The sequence below is a fragment of the Tachyglossus aculeatus genome, chromosome 15 (genome assembly GCF_015852505.1).
Source record: "Tachyglossus aculeatus isolate mTacAcu1 chromosome 15, mTacAcu1.pri, whole genome shotgun sequence".
NCBI classification, from domain to species: domain Eukaryota; kingdom Metazoa; phylum Chordata; class Mammalia; order Monotremata; family Tachyglossidae; genus Tachyglossus; species Tachyglossus aculeatus.
In genome coordinates, this window is record NC_052080.1 from 1026687 (window position 1) to 1051918 (window position 25232).

Genomic DNA, 25232 nt, shown 5'->3' on the forward strand with positions numbered 1-25232 from the left:
GGGTTGGGTACAGACCCCATCCCACACTGGGCTCACAGTCTTCAGCCCCATTCTCCAGACGAGGTAACCGGCACAGAGAAGTGACGTAACTTGCCCAAGGTCACGCAGCGGATAAGTGGCAGAATCAGAGGGGAAATCAAAAGAAGATGCCAGGCCTCCAACCGGGGGAGGGGGAAAAGACACCAGGACGCCCACACTTTGGGCAATGCCGGCCAGGGGAACTAACTTTATCTGGGCCTAGACAAAGGAGTCATAGAGCGAGTGAGGGGTGGGAGGGAGGCCAGACAAGGCGGATACCCTAGGGCCTCTTCATTCCCCGGGAAACGCCCTACTTCCTGGCTGAGGAGAGAGGTCACAGGCCATGCACCGTCCCCGGATACCCCGGGCCGACCGCGGTAAACACGGCAGGTTCCCCGCGACGCAGACGAGAGATCCCGGTGATGGGACCCGGGCGCCCAAGGCGACGCGGAGGAGGGCCGGAATCCAGCCTGGTCCTTACCCCCTGGCGCTGGGCTCCCAGTACGGGGCATACAGTCCGGAGAAGGCCGGGACGAAATAGCAGCCGTAAGATGTCCCCACTTCTTGAGCCAGTTTTTCTGCCGGCCAATAGAAGACAAAAGACAGGGCTTACAACAGTGCGTAATAATAATAATGGCATTTATAAAGCGCTTACTATGGGCAAAGCGCTGTTCTAAGCGCTGGGGAGGTTACAAGGTGATCAGGTTGTCCCACGGGGGGCTCACAGTCTTAATCCCCATTGGACAGATGAGGTAACTGAGGCACAGAGAAGTGAAGTGACTTGCCCAAAGTCACACAGCTGACAACTGGCGGAACCGGCATTTGAACCCCAGACCTCTGACTCCAAAGCCTGTGCTCTTTCCACTGAGCCACGCTACTTCTCATATGGTTAATCATAACTATAGTTGTGGTATTTGTTAAGCGCTTACTATGTGCCAACCATTGTATTAAGCTCTAGGGTGGATACAAGATAGTAATAATAATAATAACGTTGGCATTTGTTAAGCGCTTACTATGTGCAAAGCACTGTTCTAAGCGCTTGGGGGATACAAAGTGATCAGGTTGTCCCACGTGGGGCTCACAGTCTTAATCCCCATTTTACAGATGAGGTAACTGAGGCTCAGAGAAGTTAAGTGACTTGCCCAAGGTTACACAGCAGACATGTGGCGGAGCTGGGATTCAAACCCATGACCTCTGACTCCAAAGCCCGTGCTCTTTCCACTGAGCCACGCGGCTTCTCTAAGATCATTAGGTCCCACGTGGGGCTCACAGTCTAATTAGGAGGGAGATGAGGAATCGAATCCCCATTGTGCAGATGACGGACTCGAGGCACAGAGAAGTGAAGTGGCTTGCACAAAGTCACATAGCAGACAAGTGAAGGATCCGGGATTAGAACCCAGGATCTGGGCCCGTGCTTTTTCCACTAGGTGATGATGCATCTCGGCATAGCATCCAATAAATGCTCACCCCAACATCCCCAACACAAAAAAGAGGTCACCCCTCAGGGGTCTGTGATTTATTATTTCCACTTGTGTACTTCTTCTCAGCACTTAGTTCAGTGCTCTGCACACAATAAGTGCTTAATACTGTTATTACTCTCTGTCACCTCGCCCCCTCCTACCTCACCTCCCTTCTCTCCTTCTCCAGCCCGGCCCGCACCCTCTGCTCCTCTGCTGCCGCTAACCTCCTCACTGGGCCTCGTTCTCGCCGTCCTGCTGTCGACCCCCGGCCCACGTCCTTCCCCGGGCCCGGAATGCCCCCAATCCCTCTGCCCATCCGCCAAGCTCGCTCTCTTCCTCCCTTCAAAGCCCTACTGAGAGCTCACCTCCTCCAGGAGGCCTTCCCACATTGAATCCCCCCCTTATCCTCTCCTCCTCCTCCCCTCCCCGTCACTGCCCCTCCCTCCCTCTGCCCTACCCCCTTCCCCTCCCCACAGCACTTGTGCATATTTATACATATTTTTTACTCTATTTTATTAATGATGTGTATACATCTATAATTCTGTTTATCTATTTTAATGGTATCGACACCTGTCTACTTGTTTTGTTTTGTTTACTGTCTGCCCCTTCTCAACTATAGACTTCTAGACTGTGAGCCCATTGTTGGGTAGGGATTGTCTCTATCTGTTACCGAATTGAACTTTCAATCAATCCATCAATCGTATTTATTGAGCGCTTACTGTGTGCAGAGCACTGTACTAAGCGCTTGGGAAGTACAAGTCGGCAACACATAGAGACAGTCCCTACCCAACAGCGGGCTCACAGTCTAGAAGGGGGGAGACAGAGAACAAAACCAAACATACTAACAAAATAAAATAAATAGAATAGATATGTACAAGATAAATAAATAGAGTAATAAATATGTACAAACATATATACATATATACAGGTGCTGTGGGGAAGGGAAGGAGGTAAGATGCGGGGATGGAGAGGGGGACAAGGGGGAGAGGAAGGAAGGGGCTCAGTCTAGCGCTTAGTACAGTGCTTTGCACACACTCCTCCCCCCACCCCCTGTTTTCCTATCAACCAACCAAAATTAGCAGGGGAAAACAGCAAGAAAAGAGCTTTGCCACCCAGAAGGCACTTGAGTAGATATCAATGCTATCACCAGGTTTGCGATCTAAGAGGGAGGGAGAACAGGTATCTTATTCCTATTTTACAGAAACTAAAGCACAGCACGGTGCAGTGAGTTGCCCAAGGGCACACAGAAGGTCAGTACAGGTCTCCTGAGTCTACGAGGCCCCCGCTGTTGCCAACCCAAAGTTGACTTCTTGATAGTCACGAGGCCCAGACTCTTGTACTAAGCGCTTAGTACAGTGCTGTGCACACAGTAGGCGCTCAATAAATACGATTGATTGATTGATGGCCGACTCGGGTTCTAACTTCTAGTTGTCCTTGCTGACAGCTCGGAGGCTCAGCGGAGGACTGAAATAAAATGCTCGGGGGCAGCCAGGCAGTCCAGTGAAGTATTTTCCAGGGGCAGTCAAGAGGCTGTGGTTTTAGAAAGTCAACTTGGGTCCACAGAAGGGGAAGTTGGAGGTGTTAGATGATCTATACGACATCCACCGGGAAGGTCAACCAGAAGGTCCACCATCAATCGCGTGGTTCCCCACGTTTGGGCTTACACCACCGCAGACGAAACCCTGGGCTGGGTGGACCGCCGGTCTCTTCCATCAGGAGTGGTGCTGCTTCTCTTTTTAATTCCATATACCGTTTCCCCTCACAAAAGTCAAATTCGAACGGTCAGTTTCTAACAGAATTTCCTGGAACTTTCTAGATTTTCCCCGTTGACCAATTTCAGAGAGGGCATTTCCTAACCCAACCTCTTAGGCCCCTGTCACCCGGGAGACGCTCGTACTCACCGATCTCCTCGGACGACTTGGCGATGCCGAGGTTGTCTCTCAGCCAGCGGATCACCGCGCCGGCTATCGCGACCGATCCCTGTGGAAGAGCAGAGCCTCCAATGGAATCTCTTCTGCGGAATCTAACCGAGCGAGGCAGGCGGGCGCCGTGGCCCTGACCGCTATTTGCGCTCTCCCAAGCGCTTAGCACACTGCCCAGCACACAGTGGACACCCGGTAAACACTACCGGTGACGACGAAGGTGAGAAGGTGAATGAGAAGCAGAAAAATCAAACAAAGGAGAAGATGGCAGGAGGGTAAATGAGTCCGTTTCCTTTGCGATCGATCGATCGTAGCAATGGAGCGCTTACTGTGGGCAGAGCACTGTACTATTTCAAGGTGGCAGCAAAAGCCCGGAGCACAAAGGAGTCAAGTCTTGAGGTATGCGAACCGGTCAGTGACGAGCAGGGGCTGGGGGCCGGACCCAAGACAGCTGCATTCGAAAGCTGGGAGAGGTCAGTGAAGGGCAGAGAGCCCGCTGTCACTCAACAGCTTGAATACCTATTTTAGAAGGTCCGACATAAACTTTGACCCAAATATCTCTCTCCACCCCGCACAGTGGTTTGGGTATGTGTCGGCAGATGCCGCCTCCCCTGTGCCCTTGGCAACTGAAGATGATGGGACAGTGATGGCACAGTTTCCCCATTTTCATGCAAGGAAGCCATCACAGCCACCCATTACTGTCTAGGCGGGCTGGGGTAGAGAAAAGGACCCGATGCCCTCCAGCAGAAAGTCAAGAGCATTTAAATCCTCCCCATCCTCCTCCTCCTCATCATCACGGCCGCCCCCCACCTCGAGACCACGTTCCTCAACTGAGAAGGCCTCCTTCACCCCCCTGACCTCCCGGGATCCGATTTCAGGCTCACGGCCTCCTCTGGAAGGGTCAGTCAATCGTATTTATTGAGCGCTTTACCGTGTGCAGAAAACTGTACTAAGCACTCGGAAGGGTCCAGTAGAACAATATAACAGACACACCGCCTACCCAGAGCAAGCTTACAGACCCCGGCGCCCCTTCTACAATCCAAAAGGCCCACGACGTGGGCTCTGTACTTTCCAAACCTTCCTGATTGGAATTCTGGAAATCGCCACGGGTCTTGGTCAATTGAAAATGGTCATCATGCCTTTCCCGAAATAGCCAAGACGGATTTACCAGGAAGGAGACTTACTTCTAACGCGTAGCATACTGGCTTGTCTCTGCCCAGTTTGTAAGCCACCGTGGTTAGCAGGCCATGCTCAGAAAACACCGACTGCAATAAAACAGACAACAGGGCTCAGGGGAGATGGGAGGGGAGGCCTCACGCTTTTCATCAGGCTAGAAGCTACGAGTCAATGAATCTTAGCTAGGTAAGCAATATTTTACTCAAAAGATGGGGGAAATCTATATCGCCAATGGATCTGTAGGCTGCAAGCTCCTGTATTCTGCACACAGTAAGCACTCAATAAATACCACTGAATGAGTGATTGATAATAGATCGCCGAGCCTTAATTCACAGCAGACGTTTCCCTGGAATTTCATTATCAGGTAGAGATCAGTCAGTCAATGAATCGTATTTATTGAGCGCTTACTCTGTTCAGCGCACAGTATTCAGCGCTTGGGAATTGTTGCCAACTTGTACTTCCCAAACACTTAGTACAGTGCTCTGCACACAGTAATGCTCAATAAATACGACTGATTGATTGATTACAATATAACAGAGTTGGTAGATCCATTCCCTACCCACAATGAGCTCACAGTCTAGCAGGGGTGATGGACGTTAATATAAATGTGTCTATTTGTTACTCAAATGATGGTCACATCTGAGCTCAGATCAGGGAGTCTTTTAGCTTGATTCTCAAGTTTCCACCCGTGAATCACTCTAAATGGAATTGTCAACAGCTTCCAAGGAAAATCCAAGTGGCAAGGGCTCTTTCCATCACAGCAGTCCACATCAGAATAAATACCAGCTTCATGATGGAGCTGAATAAATTTGGTCATTTTTTGATGCCTAGGCAAGAAGCCTAAGGGTTTTGGAGCAAATTCTGCTTAGCAATAAGTTCTGTGTGGGCTGAGACTGTGTCTACTTTCCTCAACTGCTCAGTACAGTGCTCGGCACATAGTAAGCCCTCAGAAAATACCATTGCCTAATCAGTAAAACGAGAAACTGAAAACCATTGAATGGAGGAACCAACCTTTTGGCCTGTGTTACACAGCAAGAAACAGCCTGTCCCATACCTGTAATTGAGGAGGGGGAAAAATTTAAGGCAGTCTCTCCACAAAAAACATGTTTCGCTCAAAACAGTATTCTGGCGTGACAGAGGACACATTTATGAAACCTCCCCATAAGAGCTCAAGCTGAATACTCGGGTTAATTAGCGTTGTGTATTCTTTAGCTTAGATTCTCTTGAAAATCAGTTTAGAAGGTAAGAGTCAGGGAGATAGCAAGAGGTGAATCATGCAAGACGTAAAGAGTTGAGCTGAAGCCCGAGAGCGGACGACGAAGGAGAGCGCCAGTCTCGGTGGGCTTTTCTGGGACGATGACCTGGCCAGCTGAGCGGGGGGGAACCAAAAAAGAAAAAAATTCCAGCAGCTACAAAGCCAACTTGCTCGCTCCCTCCGAAAGGGTCCAGCTGGCTCAGGCCCGGAAGGAGCAACGTGGCCCAGTGGAAAGAGCACGGGCCTGAGAGTCTGGAGGACCTGAGTTCTAATCCCCGCTCTGCCACTTGTCTGCTGTGGGACCTTGGACAAGTCACTTAACTTCTCTGGGCCTCAGTTACCTCATCGGTACAATGGGGATGAAGACTGGGAGCCCTATGTAGGACAGGGACAGGGTCTGACCTGATTATCTTGCATTTACCCCAGCACTTAGTGTGATGCCTGGCACGTATAAGCGCTTAAAAAAGATTATTATTACAACTACTATGGAAATGCTTGTGTCCTTGTCCTGCATGCTGCAGGCTACCGGGTGGGCATCGGCTAATCGATGCCACCAGTTGTCCTGAGCGGTTGGGCACTCTCAGATCCAGAAGGGGGGCCAAGCTTGGGCTCCAGGACTCCATGCCTAGATGGTTCTCACTCACAGAGACACGTAGCAGACAAATCTCCCCACTCCCAGGCCAACCTGGGAAAAACCAATCGGCTCTTCCCTTGCCTCAATCAGCGGGCTTGTGAGCCCGATTATGTAAGCGTAAAAGCCCTGCTCTCAGATCACGGCCCACCCGGGCTCCCCGCCCACCACGGCGGAGGCTCCGGCCACTGGAGCTCGCCCACGCTGGCCGGCGGAGTGACCCCTCAGAGACCGCCCGGTCCCTTCCCCTTCCGGCCTCCCCGAGCCTCATTCTGTTTACAGAGTTTCGGGGTTCGAGGGGAGAACTGCCATTCACTCCAACAGATGCTGACAGAAAGCCAGTCCGAAGCAGCCCCGAGAGGGCTAGGGGATTTAGGCAGAAAGACTTAGGCCAGGGCCCGGTGACCATGAAGGAGGGAGGGAATCGCGGAGAAGTTCTCTCCCAGAAAGGCAGCATAGGGCTGGCCGACGTCCACCCTGTCCCGTCCCTGGGGATGCTCAAGTCGGGTAGGAGGGCTGGGGAGAGACTCAGCCCTTGGGGGTGGCGACACAATGGGGGATACCTCAGGTGCCCCCCTGGTTCTCCCTCAAGCCCAACCCATCCCAGACCAAGCCCTCCGGCTGGGAGTGGCTAAGCACAGGATCATTCCGACGCCCTTCTCGGCTACCCGGTGTGCCGAGTCTCGAGTGCGGGATTCCCCAGTGTCTTCATTTTCCCTCTGAACCAGACCGAGATAATTTACCGGGGGATAAGGATTACTCAGCCCATCCTAAAAAGTCCTATCTTGAGCTCAAGTGGGAGGACAAAAAGAAACGCAAAAAACGGCCAGCCGAGAGCCCCGACAGATATTTTCGGTCCCCAACGCTCCCTTGGTCCTCGGAGACAGAAATGAGCGGGCTTAAGTTTTCTCTGGTTCGAGAGGTGAAGGAAGAAAAATATGGCCAACTTCACCCAGGAAAATTTGAGGTTTTCTCAGGTGCTTTTGAAAAGGAAGAATTGGTAAGGAAGAGTGTTCCAACCATGCGTAAAGAGTGCATTTAGATGAAGCTATTAATGATGAAAATCCAAATTCAAACCAAAAGTCATGCCAGTGCAGGGGTTCCACAAACATACGGTAGTCTGTAACAAGCTCCGTATCTGTGAGTTACAAGGAGATTTGAAGGAAAAGACATTGTGTTATTCTTTGGGGCCGAGTTTCGTCCTTCTACCTGCCACTGTTCTCCTTTGGGGGACGGGCGGGGGCCTAGGGATCTCGGGAAGAAACGGACACAGGGCAGGGGAGCTAAAGCCATCCCTGCCCCCCTCCGGAGAAGGGCTACAGATGGCCGGCAGTCCGGGGAACCCCCACCCTCATTTCCAGGGCCATCTTTTGGAATGAGGCGACATCCCTGGGAAGGCCAGAATGAGAGGCATTTGGGAAGAGTACGATGAGAGGCTAGGGGTCAAGACAGAGACCCTTGTGGTCTTTGTTCACATCTCTTGGAAAGCCCACAGGATGCGGTGGGTTTTCAGGGGAGAAAGAAACCAGAAGGAGCAGATGGAGACGCTCGGACACACATGGCCTCTCAGCTCCTACATTCCGGCCCTCCCCTGGCTGCTTACTACAGGCCTGAAATCCAAACCTGTTCCACATCCAAGCTCCAAAAATCCCGGCCTGCCCTAACGGTTGGGACCCGGGACCGCGCCTTGGACTTACGTATTTTTGGCTTGTCCGTTCTGGAAACACATCTGTCCGACTAGAGCTGCCGACTGGTCCCCCAGACACTGAAAGCACAAGAGATTTCATTCATTCATTCAATCGTATTTATTGAGTGCTTACTAGGTGCAGAGCGCTGTACTAAGCGCTTGGGAAGTACAAGTTGGCAACACATAGAGACGGTCCCTACCCAACAGCGGGCTCACAGTCTAGAAGGGGGAGACAGAGAACAAAACAAAACATATTAACAACATAAAATAAATAGAATAAATATGCACAAATAAAATAGAGTAATAAATTCATACAAACATATCCCACTCAGTTCTGGCTACAGAAAAATCAACACAGCATGGTATTACACTGGACACGATATAAGCTCCTTCGGCAGCACCGTGTTATATAAGGCAAAACCTTGGAATTTGCAGACATAGTCCAGCAGGGCTGGAGGATAAATAAAATTGACCTTTTATTGATATTAATTGGCTAAAGAGATGTGAGAGCCCGGTATCGTGTTGGGTCAGAGGTGGAGCCCGGGGGCTGGAACCCATCTATGACCGCCCCCCACCCGGCCGCTTTAACGCATAGAGAAGCAGAGTGGCTCAGTGGAAAGAGCCCGGGCTTGGGAGTCAGAGGTCATGGGTTCAAATCCCCGCTCTGCTGCTTGTCAGCTGTGTGACTTTGGGCAAGTCACTTAACTTCTCTGGGCCTCAGTTGCCTCATCTGTAAAATGGGGATTAAGACCGTGAGCCCCACGTGGGACAACTTGATCACCTTGTATCATCCCTTGCGCTTAGAACAGTGCAAAGCAGCGTGGCTCAGTGGAAAGAGCACGGGCTTTGGAGCCAGAGGTCATGGGTTCAAATCCCGGCTCCGACAACTCTCAGCTGTGTGACTTTGGGCAAGTCACCTAACTTCGCTGTGCCTCAGGTACCTCATCTGTAAAATGGGGATGAAAACTGTGAGCCCCCCGTGGGACAACCTGATCACCTTGTAACCTCCCCAGCGCTTAGAACAGTGCTTTGCACATAGTAAGCGCTTAACAAATACCATCATTATTATTATTTGCACACAGTAAGTATTTAAAAAATGCCATTATCATTTATTTATTCGCCTCCCTGAGACCATAACCTTGTGGGAAGGGAATGTCTCTATCAGCTCTGTTGAGGTGGACTCCGCCAAGGGCTTAGGACAGTGCTCTCCATCCAATAAGCACTCGATAAATACAAATGATTGACCGATTAATTGATTGTGATGGGAGGTCCCAGGCTGGCGGGGGGCGGGCAGGGCAGAAGGGGGTGGTGCCAGGGAGAGACTGGGGTTCTGAGGCAGAAGAGGAAAGGATGTCCATGTCCTCTTTGCCCGGCAAGCAGACAAGTGGGTCTCCAGCCAGGACAACTCTTTGAGAACACGGACACCAGGGAGCATGTGGCCCCCTCCTCCCTTGGGCTGGTCTGGGGCGGATGGTCAGACAGAAGTGCCGACCTTTGAAGAAAGCCCACCCGATAAACGCCATCTGTCTTCCCGCGGAAGTTCTGATGAATGGGCAGCTTTTTGGAAGGTACGACTAGGTTCCGATGAGGGCTTTTAAACCACAAGAGCAGCAGCCTCGCGTTATTCAGAAAGGAAATGACGAGGCTTTTTAGTCCCTTTCCCTTTAATCAGCCATATTTCTTGAGCACTTACTGCGTGCAGAGTCCTGTAACTAAAGCGCTTGGGAAAGGGCAATAAAGCAGAGTGGGCTGCCCACAACGAGCTAACAGTCTAGAGGGTCTCTCGGAGGGCTTCCTGACTCAGTGGTTTGGGGCAACAGAGGGGCCCTGACACGTCCCCCGTGGTTCCCCCTACAGGGAGACCCTACTGAGAGCTCACCTCCTCCAGGAGGCCTTCCCAGACTGAGCCCCTACCTTCCTCTCCCCCTCGTCCCCCTCTCCATCCCCCCCATCTTACCTCCTTCCCTTCCCCACAGCACCTGTATATATGTATATATGTTTGTACATATTTATTACTCTATTTATTTATTTATTTATTTATTTTACTTGTACATATCTATTCTATTTATTTTATTTTGTTAGTATGTTTGGTTTTGTCTCCCCCTTGTAGACTGTGAGCCCACTGTTGGGTAGGGACTGTCTCTATATGTTGCCAATTTGTACTTCCCAAGTGCTTAGTACAGTGCTCTGCACACAGTAAGCGCTCAATAAATATGATTGATGATGATGATGATGATGAGACCCCACCGGAGTGCTCACTCCAAAGCCCCTCTGGCTTGGGAAAAGCTACAGCGGACCCCCTCCGCCCCTCCTTCAAAGCCCTACTGAAAGCTCACCTCCTCCAGGAGACCTTCCCACACTGAACCCCCTTTTCCCCTGCTCCCCCTCCCCATCACCCCACTCCCTCCCTCTGCTCTACCCTCCTCCCCGTCCCCCAGCGTTTGTGTATAACTGCACATAGTCATTATTCTGTTTTATTAATGATGTGTATATATCTATAATTTTACTTATTTATTTTGATGCTGCTGATGCCTGTCTACTTGTTTTGCTAGCTGTCTCCCCCCTCCTAGACGGTGAGCCCATTGTTGGGTAGGGACTGTCTCTATCTGTGGCTGAATTGTACTTTCATTCAATTGCATTTATCGAGCGCTTACTGTGTGCAGAGCACTGTACTAAGCGCTTGGGAAGTAGAAGTTGGCAACATATAGAGACGGTCCCTACCCAACAATGGGCTCACTTTCCAAGCGCTTAGTAAAGTGCTTGGCATACGGAAGCACTCAATAAATACGATTGAAAGAACGGATGAATGAACGGAAGAGACTCACCCCAGAGATCGGCACTCCATCCAAGGCTCCGGCTTTCTGAACGGAACAGACACAGAGAGAGACAGAACAGGGGGTCACCAGCTGACTATGCACTAAGCGGACTCGGCGCCGAACGGCGGAACATGGGGAGGGGGCACAGAGGTGTGTGGGGGGGTCACATGCTCCGAGGCACAGACAGACGACACACAGAGCGGTTTTCCGGCTACACGAGGCACGGCCTCCTGACCGACAGCCCCGAGAACGGCACTGCCGATTGGGAGACGCTGCATCTAAAGGGGCGTCCACACTCTCCATCTGTCCACCAGAAAAAGGCCCAGGTCCTGAGGCGGGCCACTGTTCGGTCAGGGGCCACCGGCCAAAGCTCTCAGCCTTGAGGCCCGCCGGCTCCCAAACCGCTGCTACTTCTCCACCGATCCTGCGACCCCGAGACGACGGGGCAAACAGGGTTTTCCCTGGGGGAAGGTTCGGATATTATTAAAGAGTGAGGTGTTTGCAACCCCACCTGGGGCTTTTATCCTCACTAGATAGGCTCGAAAATCCAACACTGAGGAGGAGCAAGATTTCCCACGGCGGGGTTGGTGAGCCAACTCAAAATGAACCGCCATCATTTCGATAAACTTCCCTCCGAATACCGCCCCTCAAGGAGGCGATACGACTTATTCCGTGGAGAGGATAGGTTCCCTAGCTGGAGCCCCCGTTTCCTCAGCGCCTGCTGAAAAAAGCACATTTATCTTCTCAGGGAGAGACGGGTAGAGGGAAGGGACGGGGGAGTAAGGGAAGGGAGAGAACAACTGCTTGTTAGGCGAGTTGGCCGGAAGTCTCCAATGGCTTCCCGACACACCCCGGGATCGTAGCTCCAGGAGCAGACGACCTGCTAACTCATCCGTTCGCCCCATCGGGCGCCTGACACGACTGATAGCTGCCTTGTTGGACAAAACACAGCTTTGCTCCCGGGTACCAAGGAGGCTCGCTGAGGGTCCTGGGGTGGGGGGTGGGGGTCCCGCTGAGGCGAAGCCATGCAGACACGGTAACAGTGCATTTCCAACCAGGAAGTCTGGTATGCCAGATGGGGGATGGGGCGGGGAAGACTACCGACAACCGTCACTGCAGGGAAGTCTGGGATGTTGAGCGTATTAAATAGCCATGCCGGGCGAGGCAGGGCACGGCTCGGTTAAAGTCTTCATTCTGTTCTGAAGACGCAAGAGTGTTCGGCCACTGTGTTCTCTCAAATATGGTACAGGATCACACCCTCAGCTCGCAGAGAGACACTGGTGCTGGCGTCGTGGAAATACCACTCTCCAGCCCCCAAATCTGGGACAATCAAGGTGCCCACTCGACGGCGGGACCTGGCCGAGGGCGTGGGGCCAGCCTGCGTTTTTCAAGACACTCTGGATCCTACTTTCACAAGAGTGTCTCGGGGAGGGGAGTCTCAAGCAAGTGGAAATGCACCGTATCTTCACACGCGAAGGGACACGCATTCGGCAGACAGCTTACTCACCAGGCTACCAGAGATTTTCTAGAATCGGCAAGGAGGGGAGAAAGGGGACAGACAGAAAACAGTTCAAATTCCAAAGGAAAAAGAAATCGACCCTTCGGCTCTCACGTCACACAAGGGAGTTTGAGAAGCGCCCCTGCTTAAGTCTAGCTCAGAGTACTTGACCCGAGTTGGCCAAACCTAAGAAGTTTCTGAGATATTTAACTGTCTGGACCTGAAGAGACTCATTGTGAAAACGTAAAAGCCTCAATCCATAGAAAATAGTGACGGAGCCCCTCATGTGTGTAAAGGATTAGCAGTGGACTGCATTAATGACAATGGTATTTGTTGAATGCTTACTATGTGCCAAGCCCTGTACTAAACCCCTGACCCACGTGGGGCTCACAGACTGAGGGAGAGGGAGAACGGGTATTTCACACTCATTTTCATCCTCACAGAGAAGTGCCTTGAGAAGCAGTGTGGCCCAGTAGAAAGAGCATAGGCCTGGGGAATCAGGGGGCTGGGTTCCAATCCCCACTCTGCCGCATGCCTGCTAGGTGACAATGGGAAAGTCACCTAAACATCTGTGCCTCAGTTTACTCAATGATAAAACGGGGATTCAATACCTGCTCTTCATCCTTCAGATGGTAAGCCCCTTGTAGGATAGTTTCTGACCTGATTATCTTGTATCCACCCCAGCGCTTAAAAACCGGGCTTGGCACCTAATAAACATCTAACAAATATCACAATTACTATTAATACTTGCCCAAGATTACCCAGCAGGGAAGGGATGGAGTCGGGATTTCAGTAGAACAGAACCTCTTAATGTTTAGGAACTAGGTGCCAAAGAATAACTCAGTTGATTGTATGCTTTTCTGAATAAGCCTTAAAGCCACCCAACGCTGTAGATATTCTGTTTGTTTCAATACGGAAACAAAGCAGTTCTACTCTCCAGAACTGGGGAGCTTGGTAAGCCTCTCTAAGCCTCATTTTATTCTACCAATTACTCAAGAGCTGGTGCCCGAGTCCTTGAAAATACAAAAAGTTGAGAAGTAAATTTTTCTTTTCTATTTCTTTTTTTTTTTTTTTTTACCATCAAGCCGTAGATCTCTGAGGAACTCCTGACGCTCGGAAGTATTTCCATCGGGATTTCGAAAAACCTAGAGACAATAAGACATCGTTGGCCACATCAACGGTGAAAACGTTCTGACATTAATCTAAGACAGGGGAATTTAAGCCGTGGTGCGGGTGAAATGAGTAGACGGCGCGGCTGCTCGGAGGACACGTCTGCTCGTCAGGTCGGCTACGGACCTCCCCCGGAGTTTCCTCTGGCTTCACTGTTGGGTAGGGACTGTCTCTATATGTTGCCAACTTGTACTTCCCAAGCGCTTAGTACAGTGCTCTGCACACAGTAAGCGCTCAATAAATACGATTGATTGATTGATTCACCTTGCCAAGACACAGCTGACCATCTTTCGGGTCCGAGCACATCCTGTACAAACACAGACTGGAAACCCAGTACTGAATCCTCTACATTGTACGCTCATGTGGACAAGGAATGGGTCTTCCAACCCTTTTGACCTCTCCCAAGCACTTAGTACAGTGCTCTGCACCTAGTAAGTGCTCAATAAATACCACTGATGGACTGATTCAATCCGTCAGCCCAACATGCTCATGTGGTTGGATATCTAATAATAATAATAATAATAATGGCATTTATTAAGTGCTTACTATGTGCAAAGCACTTTCTAAGCGCTGGGGAGGTTACAAGGTGATCAGGTTGTCCCATGGGGGGCTCACAGTCTTAATCCCCATTTTACAGATGAGGTAACTGAGGCACAGCGAAGTTAAGTGACTTGCCCAAAGTCACACAGCTGACAATTGGCGGAGCCGGGGTTTGAACCCATGACCTCTGACTCCAAAGCCCGGGCTCTTTTCCACTGAGCCACGCTGCTACCCAACAGTTTGATCATGGAAGTAATAATGGTAACAATTACTATTATAAATAATAATAGAAACAATGAGTGACATTTGTTAAATATTTGTCAGGTGCCAAGCACTGATATAAAATCATTGGGTTGGACACAGTCCCTTATATATTAATGGCATTTATTAAGCGCTTACTAAGTGCAAAGCACTGTTCTAAGCGCTGGGAAGGTTACAAGGTGACCACGTGGGGCTCACAGTCTTAATCCCCATTTTACAGATGAAGTAACTGAGGCACAGCAAAGTTAAGTGACTTGCCCAAAGTCACGCAGCTAAGTGGCAGAGCCAGGATTTGAACCCATGACCTCTGACTCCAAAGCCCGTGCTCTTTCCACTGAGCCACACTGCTTCTCTATCCAACTTGGGGCTCTAAGCCTGTGGGAGAACAAGTACTGAATCCCACTCTACAGATGAGGACTCAATAAATACGATTGAATGAATGACAGCCTGTGTCCAACCTGATTTGCTTGTATCCACCGTAGTGCTTGGCTCATAGTAAGCTCTTAATATTTATTACTCTATTTATTTATTTTATTTGTACATATTTATTCTATTTATTTTATTTTGTTAATATGTTTTGTTTTGTTCTCTGTCTCCCCCTTCTAGATTGTGAGCCCACTGTTGGGTAGGGACCGTCTCTGTTGCCAACTTGTACTTCCCAAGCGCTTAGTACAGTGCTCTGCACACAGTAAGCGCTCAATAAATAGGATTGGATGAATGAGGAAAATGAAGCACGGAGGTCGCACAGCAGGCTAGTGGCAGAGCCGGGATTAGAAACCTGGTCTCCAACCTCCAGGCCCGTGGTCTTTCCAAGAGGCCATGCTGCTTCTCAGTCCAACAAACAGAAATGCTGATCACACACACATATCCCTCCTGCAGCAGGAGCTGAGCCTAAGGGAATTCATTCCCACCGGAAGGTGTGAAGGGGAAATGTGGGACAGGGACCATGTCCCACCGGATTAGCTTGTATCTACCCCAAGCGCTTAGCACACAGCAAGCGCTTAAACAACACCGTAACCCTTTTAAGAAATCCCAACGTAAACAGGAACTGGGAGGACTTGGGTGCTTTGTGGGGAGAAGGGGCAGTATGCTGAGTTGAAATGGGCAAGGAGGAGGGTGGCAAAGAGGAGGACGTACTGGCAGAGCTCGGGATCCCATTCCAGGGTGTGGATATTGAACAGCATGGTCCGGCTGGCGTTGGTCACATCTGTGCAGTGGACGCCTCCGTTCTTCCCGCCGGTCATACTCTGCCAACCCAAAGAGAGACAACCATTGTTCTTGGTTTGCGCCGGGAGGAACGGGTGCCATTTTTGCACGGGGACAGACAGGATTCGTATTCCCTCAGTTCCGCCTGACTGCCCGCTTTTGCTCCGTGCTTCGGCTTGGACAGTCCATCTCCTTGCCCTCTCCTAATGCCCGTGCCCCCTCCTACCTCACCTCACTGCTCTCCTACTACAACCCAGCCCACAGACTTCGCTCCTCTGATGCCAACCTACTCACTGTACCTCCATCTCATCTATCTGGCTGCCGACCTCTCACCCACATCCTGCCACTGGCTTGGAACGCCCTCCCTCTTCCTATCCGACAGATAATACTCTACCCCCTCTTCACTTACTGAAAGCCCGTCTCCTCCAAGAGGCCTTCCCTGACTATGCCCCCATTTCCTTTTCTCCCACTCCCTTCAGCAACAACCTCATTTTCTCCCTTGATTCAGATCCCACACCTCAACTCAGCACCAAAGCACTTATGCACGTAGCTGTACTTTATATCAGCATCTGTCTCCCCCTCTAGACAGTAAGCTCACTGTGGCAGGGGAATATGTCTGTTATATTGTACTCTCGCAAGAGCTTAATACAGTGCTGTGCATACGCAGAAAGCGCTCAATAAACAGGACTGATTTATTGATTGACTGACACCACGGGGGGATCTCTGAACATTTGCCGGTCAACATTCATCTTACTGGACCAGGACCATCGTCGAAAGACAAGGGGGCAGGGGGAGGAGAGACACATGGAATGTTTTTCTTCGAGAAACTACCAGGTTTATGTTCAAAGAAATGCCCCCACATCAAAAATATATTCATTGAGAGTAACTGAAAGCTTCCATTTTGACCTGTAGAAAATTAAAAAACCACTTTGACACTTGAGGGAAGCATTTCATATTCTTCTGTAACATTAATATTAATGTCTGTTTCCCCCGTAGCACTGTAAGCTCACTGTAGGCAGGGAATGAATCCGTTATATTGTTATACTGTACTCTCCCAAAAACTTAGTACAAGGCTCTGCACAGAGTAAGCGCTCAATAAATTAGACTGTGAGCCCACTGTTGGGTAGGGACTGTCTCTATATGTTGCCAACTTGTACTTCCCAAGCGCTTAGTACAGTGCTCTGCACACAGTAAGCGCTCAATAAATACGGTTGATGGATTGATTGATTAAATACGAGTGACTGACTGACATGAGAAAAAAGCCCAGTTTTACAAAGAGGTAGCTATAACTGATTTGGGCAGGTAACAAAAATTTGCCCGGTCTGAAATTCGACTGGATCTCAACCGTGGCCGAACTAGGATCAATTAGAAAGGCTCTTCTCCTCCACACTCCACAGCTAGAATGGCGGGACTGATTTCCCCCGCCCTCGCCATTCTCTTGTGAAACTCACTTTACCTGTGTGACCGTTAAGTGCTCGGACGCCAAGTGCTCATTTGAGTCTTGCCCGGCCCTGGATGGTTAGAGGTTACTCATCGGAAAGACTGAGCAATTCCTTCCTTTTCCAGACTTCCTCTGTGGCGACCAGGAGAGGGTAATCCCGGCACTCTCAGAAGGGTTAGGTGGCTACTTTCTGGACGGAGGGGCTAGAGGTGAAGCCGAGTGAACCCGCCCCCAAGGGAAGGACAGGGCAATATTGACCGTTTCCAACTGGGAGCGCCTCCGACTTGAACTCTCCTAGGATGGGAGGTGGGAAGTAGAACAGTGCTTTGCACATAGTAAGCGCTTAATAAATGCCATTATTATTATTATTATTATTATTATAAGTAAAGGTACTGATTAATGAGAAGGTGTTTTTCCGCTGCAACTTGGTTTCGGCAACTGATACAGATCCCCTCAGTCATCATCATCAATCGTATTTATTGAGCGCTTACTATGTGCAGAGCACTGTACTAAGCGCTTGGGAAGTACAAATTGGCAACATATAGAGACAGTCCCTACCCAACAGTGGGCTCGCAGTCTAAAAGTCCCACCGTACCTGTAACATTTCTTTATATTAAGCTCTGACTCCCGCTCTAGACTGGAAGCTCGCTATGGGCAGGAAACATGTTTCCCGACTCTGTCGTACTGCGCTCTCCCGAGCGCTTCTACAGTGCTTAGCACACACTAAGTGCTCAGTAAATATCACTGACTCAACGAATGATGTGTGCGACGTTTTCAACCAACGGAAATCAACAAAAGGGCAAATAGATATACCCAAATGAGCCACGAGTCGATGGTACCAAACATAGCTCGATCATCTTCGACGGCTTTTCTGACTTCTTCCACGTTGTCAAGGAGCCAGCGTAGTTTCACGGCGCTGAAGTAAGTGCTGATGGGGAGACCCGTCTTAGACTGGCAAGAGAGAGAGGGTCCATCAGGGGGTTACATCGACAATTTAAGGATCGATTCGGCACACTACCAGTAACACCCTGGGGCAGAACAAAGCGAGTCCACTGTAGATGTCAAAAAACACACACACAAAAAACCCCATACCTCTGCCGATCGTAACATAAGCACGATTCTTTCCTACTCTGCACAGAGGTTAAGCATGCGCTTGCGCAAAAGCTACGATGTGCTTGCAGTTCAAAGATCACCCACAGAGCGAGATAAAATGAAAAATAAAGCGACATCAGCCTTAAATAATCTGGACAGGAAACGGTCACAGGGTGGCTTTTCTAAAGAATAAATGGCAAACCAAGATTAGAGAAAACACACCCTCTATTTTACTCAGTCACGTGCTCCTTAACCCGCTTTCACTGGTGTTCCGTGAAAATGACCTTCAGGTTATATTTAACTTGTCTCATAAGTTCATCACCATGAGAGCTGTTGGCATCCTTAGGATCGGAGTCCTTAGTTCACTCTGAAGGCCACAGGGGAGGTGGGGCAGGAGGTGAGATCAGTAACCCAACCTCCCCCAGGCTACTCGAAAAACACTTGAAAAAAAGTGACCTGTTCCCCATAAACCCCTTGTTAACCCAAGACACCATGAAGAAGCCTATAAAACTCTCCTTTTATAGTAGGGAGCTAGGAGAGCGGACGTATCCAAAGAAAAGAGGAGAACCTGATGATAAAAATTATAATTGCCCCTTTCCTTCTCAAGGATGGACAATTCCTAGAAAGGGGAAATGTCGAGTTTCTTGTAGGAATGCCGTGGGTGCTTAGTCATAATAATAATAATGGTATTTGTTAAGTGCTTACTACATGCAAAGCACTGTTCTAAGCGCTGGGGAGGTCACAAGGTGATCGGGTTGTCCCATGTGGGGCTCACAGTCTTAATCCCCATTTTACAGATGAGGTCACTGAGGCCCAGAGAAGTGAAGTGACTTGCCCAAAGTCACACAACTGACAGTTGGCGGAGCCAGGATTTGAACCCATGACCTCTGACTCCCAAGCCCGGGCTCTTTCCACCGAGCCACGCTGCTTCTCCATGTTCACCCTGTCAGCGCGGTCATTGAGCCTGCATGCAAAAAGGGACCATTTCCTCGGAAAAGTTCTATTTCTAAGTTTTCTATGCACTCGTTCATCCGGCTCTCCACTTTTCCTGCTTCCTCTTGCCTATAAATGAGTTCAGTGTCCTTCTTCGCTCGGTACGGTATAAGCTCCTGGAGAGCGGGGCTGGTCCCGACCCACCTCCCCACGCCCCACCTTCCCGCTGTGGCGAGAAACGTCCGGGGCGAGGGCCGGATCCCCGGGAGCAAGGGCAGCCGGGGCCGAGGGCTGAGGATTCAGCCCACCGATTTTTATGTCATATATTTTATCTGAATTTATGAACCTAGAAAAATTCAGACTAGAATGAAGGTTAAATAGAAACACTCATTTTTGTATTTCTAGATCATGTTACAAAAAATGGAAGGAGTAATATAGTAATTCGAGAAGCAGCGTGGCTCAGTGGAAAGAGCACGGGCTTTGCAGTCAGAGGTCATGGGTTCAAATTCTGGCTCCGCCAATTGCCAGCTGTGTGACTTTGCAAGTCACTTAACTTCTCTGGGCCTCAGTGACCTCATCTGTGAAATGGGGATAAAGACTGTGAGCCCCATGTGGGACAACTTGATCACCCTGTAACCTGCCCAGCGCTTAGAACAGTGCTTTGCACATAGTAAGCGCTTAATAAATGCCATTATTATTATTATTATTATTATTATGGCCCCAGCGAGGCCCAGACGACGAGGGTGGGTGGCTGGTACAACCACTGGATTCCCAGCCGGTTCTTGGGGAGGGATCGCTTACCTTGACAAAGTTATTATTTCCTGGAATTTTCTGAGCGAAAGCTTCGACTGTGGATTGAGTTCTTAGGTCGAGCCACACTACAAACCAAAACAGAGCGGCACGGGTTTACGACACTGGCGACCATCGGGGCCTAAATGAAAATTACCAGGGTCCGACAGGGCGGCGGGGAGGGGGAGTCAATCAGCCCTCATACGGCAGCTGAAATTAAGATTCGATTTTGAAGGGTAATTACGAAAACATTTTTTGAGACAGTGAAGGGAGAGGGTACTTTTCCGAAAGGACCTTGGAGAGAACTTCGGGGTTCTTCACGTTATGACTTAACTGACGAATACAAATTGGAAATGTATACTTGGATGTGCATGTAAAACCTCGAAACTGGAAGAAACTCACCTCCAGAGCCACGGCAAGCTTAAAATCCGTTCAAAATATTGGGGGACCTAAAGGTCACAAACTCAGATCTCCAGCACCCCCAGATGAACCTACTGCGGGGGAGATGCAACGGGCCGGATTCCGCGTGAGTAAAGGGATGAGCTCCCCGTCTCTACGTGAAACACTCTAGGCCTTGAAGGACTTTGTTGATCTGCTACTTCACTTGCTAAGAGGAAATGTGGCCTTGGGGGCGAGAGTGATGATTTGGGGGTGGAGGCGGGGAGTGTAGTTCGTCAGCAATAGGCAGCAGTGGAGTGTGCCCTGCCCTGAGTCCGTGGCGATAAGAGCTCGCCTCAGCTTGCCGGGCCCCCATCGCGTCCTTCGCCTCCTTCTCCACCTTTGAGGGAACGATCCTCGTTGTCTCAGAGCCTTACAGGGGAGCATGGGGGGACTGAACCCAGGGGCCTCTCTGACCGGCCTGGCTCAGCCCGACCCATCTGTGATAGTCAGGAGCCAGAGAGGCAGTGACATTCGCTCAGGGAACAAGCAGGTTCCCAGGGCACAGCAGTGCCTCCATTAGCGGCCCGGACCAAGGGGCCGGAATCTCCCTCTCACCGAGAGGATGGCCCCAGGGAAGAGCGTGTGGAGCCCCGGCTCCTTGGCGGGGTTCGCACCTAGGAAGAGACTAGGAGGATCAGAGAAACGGAATTAAGACAATCACTGATATTCAGAACCCATAACCACAGAAGAAATGAGATTTGGCAGAATCAGGTGGGCCCAAAGAAGCACGCGGCAAGCCAGAGGAAACACCCGCGGGAGAAGAAGCCGAGGGTGGTGCCAGGCGCGGAGGCGGCTGAGACCTCCTGCCTGTGTGAGCCGTCCCTGGGATCTTCGAGCCGGAGACCCCGGAAAACCACCACCGCTCAAGCCCCAATACCTGAGGGAGAACCGGAGAGAGCACCGGCAGCTGGAACGGGAAAACCACCAGAGGCCGGAGCAGCTGGAGCATCGGGAGAAACAACGGCGGGGTCGAGACGGAGGCGGCAAGACTGAAGACTTCAGCAGGTTCCGGTAGCTTCCCCGACCCTCACCCCCAGCCCTGGTAGGGACGCCCGCGGCGGGGAAGAGCGTGTGTGGAGCGCGTGAGCCGAGGGCCTCTCCCACCCGGCTGGGAAAAGGTGAAGATGACGATCGATTGAGCCCCTCTTGGACCAGGCCTGGCACCGGGATTGGATTCTCTACGCCGACCAAGTTGGCCTCTCTCCCCGTGCCCTTCTCCCTCTCTCTCTGCCACTCTCTCTCCCTCGGCAGTTACCGTGGGGAGCCCGGGAAATGATCTTGCCCACCCAGAGGATGGGAGGAAGCTGCGGATCATGGGAGTGAGTGATCTCAGCGCCTCAGGGCAGAGCCGTCTCTGGCGGAGAGCCTGTGCGGGGAACATGTTCTAGAGACCCTTGCTGTCCTCCCATTTAGTACAGTGCCAGCGCTTAGTACAGTGCCTAGCACAAAGTAAGCACTTAACAAATACCATCATCATTATTATTCTCAGCTCCCGTTGTTCCCTCTGGTCACAGGAGCATTCATTCATTCATTCAATCATATTTACTGAGCGCTGACTGCGTGCACAGCACTGTACTAGATGCTTGGAGAAGCAGCATGGCTCAGTGGAAATCAATCAATCAATCGTATTTATTGAGCGCTTACTGTGTGCAGAGCACTGTACTAAGCGCTTGGGAAGTACAAGTTGGCAACATATAGAGACTGTCCCTACCCAACAGTGGGCTCACAGTCTAAAAGGCACAAAGTAAGCACTTAACAAATACCATCATTATTATTATTCTCAGCTCTCGTTGTCCCCTCTGGTCACAGGAGCATTCATTCATTCATTCAACCGTATTTACTGAGTGCTGACTGCGTGCACAGCACTGTACTAAATGCTTGGAGAAGCAGCGTGGCTCAGTGGAAAGAGCACAGGCTTGGGAGTCAGAGGTCATGGGTTCTAATCCCGGCTCTGCCACTTATCAGCTGTGTGACTTTGGGCAAGTCACTTAACTTCTCTGGGCCTCATCTGTAAAATGGGAATTAAAACTGTGAGTCCCACTTGGGACAACTTGATCACCCTCTATCCCCCCCGCACTTAGAACAGTGCTTGGCACATAGTAAGCACTTAACAAATACCATCATCATTATTATTATTATGCAGTGTGATTGATGGCCCACGGGCAGGCTGGAGACAAGATGGGTATCCGGAAGGAGACAGGGGCAGGGCAGTGCCCGCCACTGGGCCGGGGAAGGCACGTGCACCTGAGAGAGGCTGCAAAGCCCAAGGGGGCTAGGGGACCTCTCTCTGAGTACCTAAGGAAACAGAGCCAAGAGCAGACACGGGATAGGAAGCTAGAGAAAAAGAACTCCAGGACAGGCTAGAGGTGAAGGAACAGACTCGGATTTTTGCCTTGTAAAAATTGCAGAAGAGACACTCCCGTCATAAAGCCTGGATGGGTGGAAAGGAACGGAAGAGCGAGCCTCGTGGAACTTATTCTGACGGACCAAAGAGGACTAGACGATCCTTGGGGGCCAGAGTACTTGAAGGAGTGTTACGGGATCTCCATCTGTCTCCTCAGTCCCCGGATGAACCTGGGGAACACGGTGCTTTTTACCTGGGGTACGGCACCGAACCGTCACTCGCCGTTCCTCGCTCGGGACGGGCTACGGTCAAGGTGAAATCGAGCCATGCGTGAAAAGGGAAAAACCTGAAACGAACCTTGGTTCCTGATGGCAGCGCTACTCACCTGCTGCGTGAGAACGTGTGAGAGAGCAAGAAGAAACTAGGGTGGGAGCAGGAGCGGGGGAGAGGGGCAATCTAAATCTCCAGGGCCATGCTGGAGGACAAGACTAGGCATGCCCGGGCCACACCTCTGGTCAGTAGGGCTCGGTCCAGTGGGCATCTCTGGATTCAAGATGGGCACACATTCAGAAAGGCCAGTGGACTTGGGCAGCCACAACCCAGAAAAGGCCACCCTCCGGGAAGCTCAAGTTGGATGATGACCGACACTTATCCTGTGACTGGTCCAAACGGGGGGCTTCGGGGACCGACTGAGACTTTGCGGGACCTCTTTGCTGGGCCTGGCGCAGATGAAGATGGCAGGGGAAGTGGGAGAGGGGACTGGACCGGGCCCACGATACCAAACGCATAGCTTTCTCCAGAGCCGAACGGTGGACAAAGGGACTTGGAAAACATCAAGGAACAAAGCGAGAATTACTCAGGGCCAACTGAGCGGTAGAAGATGACTGGTTTTATCCCTTAAGGCTCAGGCCTGCAGACCGGCTTGAGGTACCTGAAGACAGTTAACTGCTGTCCCCCACTTCAAAGCCTTATTGACGGCCTATCTCCTCCAGGAAGCCTTCCCTGACTGAGCCCGCCTCTCCTCTTCTCCCACTCCCTTCTGTGCCGCTTATACTTGTTCCTTCATTCATCCTCTCTCCCCTCCCCATCGTACACATGTATATATCTGTAAAATCTGTATATATCTGTAATTTATTTACTTATTCATCTATTGATTTATATTAACACCTGCCTTCCCGTCTAGACTGTGAACTCATCGTGGGCAGGGAATGTGTTTGATGTTATATTGTACTGTTCCAAATATTTAGTACAGTGCTTTGCACCCAGTAAGCGCTCAATAAATACGATTAACAATAATAATCAATAATAAAACGGCCCCATCCGCTCCTGTGGAGCAGAGGGGTCATAAGGCCCAGGGTCGGGCAAGGAGAAGAGTTATGTTGAAGAGTTAGTTGAAGCAGCGTGGCTCAGTGAAGCAACGTGGCTCAGTGGAAAGAGCCCGGGCTTTGGAGTCAGAGGTCAGGGGTTCGAATCCCGGCTCCGCCACATGTCTGCTGTGTGACCTTGGGCAAGTCACTTCACTTCTCTGACCTTCAGTTCCCTCATCTGTAAAATGGGGATGAAGACTGTGAGCCCCACGTGGGACAACTTGATCACCTTGTATCCCCCCCAGAGCTTAGAACAGTGCTCTGCATATAGTAAGCGCTTAACAAATGCCATTATTATTATTATTATTATTATTATTATTATCATTATGTCCAGGATGGGCATCTCCCCCAGAAGGAGGCTAGCTCAGCAGGTGTCCCCACTGAGGGGAATTGGCTACAAGAGGAGGGCAAAGACCAGGCATTGCCTGTTTCTGCTTCAAGTGAAGGTCTTCCTCTAAAGACAAGCAAAAGTCAAAGGTATGGACCTAACGGACCCGTCACCGCTTACTTAAGCATTCACTGCCAAAGAGCCAGATTTAGATTTCTCCTCACGAAAGGCAGAGCTAAGGTTCCGGAGCACATTCAATAGCCCGAACCTCCGAGGTGAAAGACGAGTAAATCTGCACGGGGGATGTGCTTGACGCAATATCTGGTTACAACCAGGGCCAGGCGGGACAACCGACTGACATGAGGAGAGGTGCCAGATTTGACCTTAACTGACCTTGGAGTAGAGTTCAAATGATGCTCATTTACAGGACCTCCCTAGAATACAGTTATCAAACCAGCTCACAGACGACAGGAAGCTACGACTAAGTCAACTGGCAGTCACGGGGATGGTCTTGTGACCACGTTGGTTTGCGGATATGGCAAGGTCTGCAGTCGCTCAAATACAGAGGATCACGGGGCACATACGTAGTACCGGTGAACTGAGTAGCGCTGGAATGTACATATGTACATCTATATGATCTCAGAGGTATGGTAATAAGCGCTCGACAAGTCCACCAAAAACGCCCAAACCGATACCCGTCGGACGAACGGCCGCTTACCGACAGCATTGTAGAGAGGCTCTCCGGTGAACTTGTCCCAGACCACGGTGGTTTCTCGCTGATTGCTGACACCGATGGCTTTAAAACAGAGTGGAAAAAGGGAAGAGATTGTTGAGAGATCCATAAAGCAACTGGGACA

The 25232-nt window shown here is 50.6% G+C and overlaps 1 protein-coding gene across 3 annotated transcripts in view; it reads right to left on the bottom strand.

The window, feature by feature from the left end:
- GK (glycerol kinase) overlaps positions 1 to 25232 on the bottom strand; it is a 57430-nt gene that overhangs the window by 8612 nt on the left and 23586 nt on the right. For 2 of the 3 annotated variants that reach the window (XM_038757048.1, XM_038757050.1), the window contains exons 4-15: positions 25094 to 25171; positions 19908 to 19984; positions 17895 to 18032; positions 15572 to 15681; positions 13542 to 13608; positions 12473 to 12490; positions 10975 to 11010; positions 8160 to 8227; positions 5588 to 5630; positions 4585 to 4665; positions 3380 to 3458; positions 500 to 596 (exon numbers count right to left, since the gene is read on the bottom strand). In XM_038757048.1, coding sequence (XP_038612976.1) covers positions 500 to 596; positions 3380 to 3458; positions 4585 to 4665; positions 5588 to 5630; positions 8160 to 8227; positions 10975 to 11010; positions 12473 to 12490; positions 13542 to 13608; positions 15572 to 15681; positions 17895 to 18032; positions 19908 to 19984; positions 25094 to 25171 — 892 coding nt within the window. The remainder of the gene's footprint in view (positions 1 to 499; positions 597 to 3379; positions 3459 to 4584; positions 4666 to 5587; positions 5631 to 8159; positions 8228 to 10974; positions 11011 to 12472; positions 12491 to 13541; positions 13609 to 15571; positions 15682 to 17894; positions 18033 to 19907; positions 19985 to 25093; positions 25172 to 25232) is intronic. The other variant, XM_038757049.1, reaches the window with a different exon arrangement.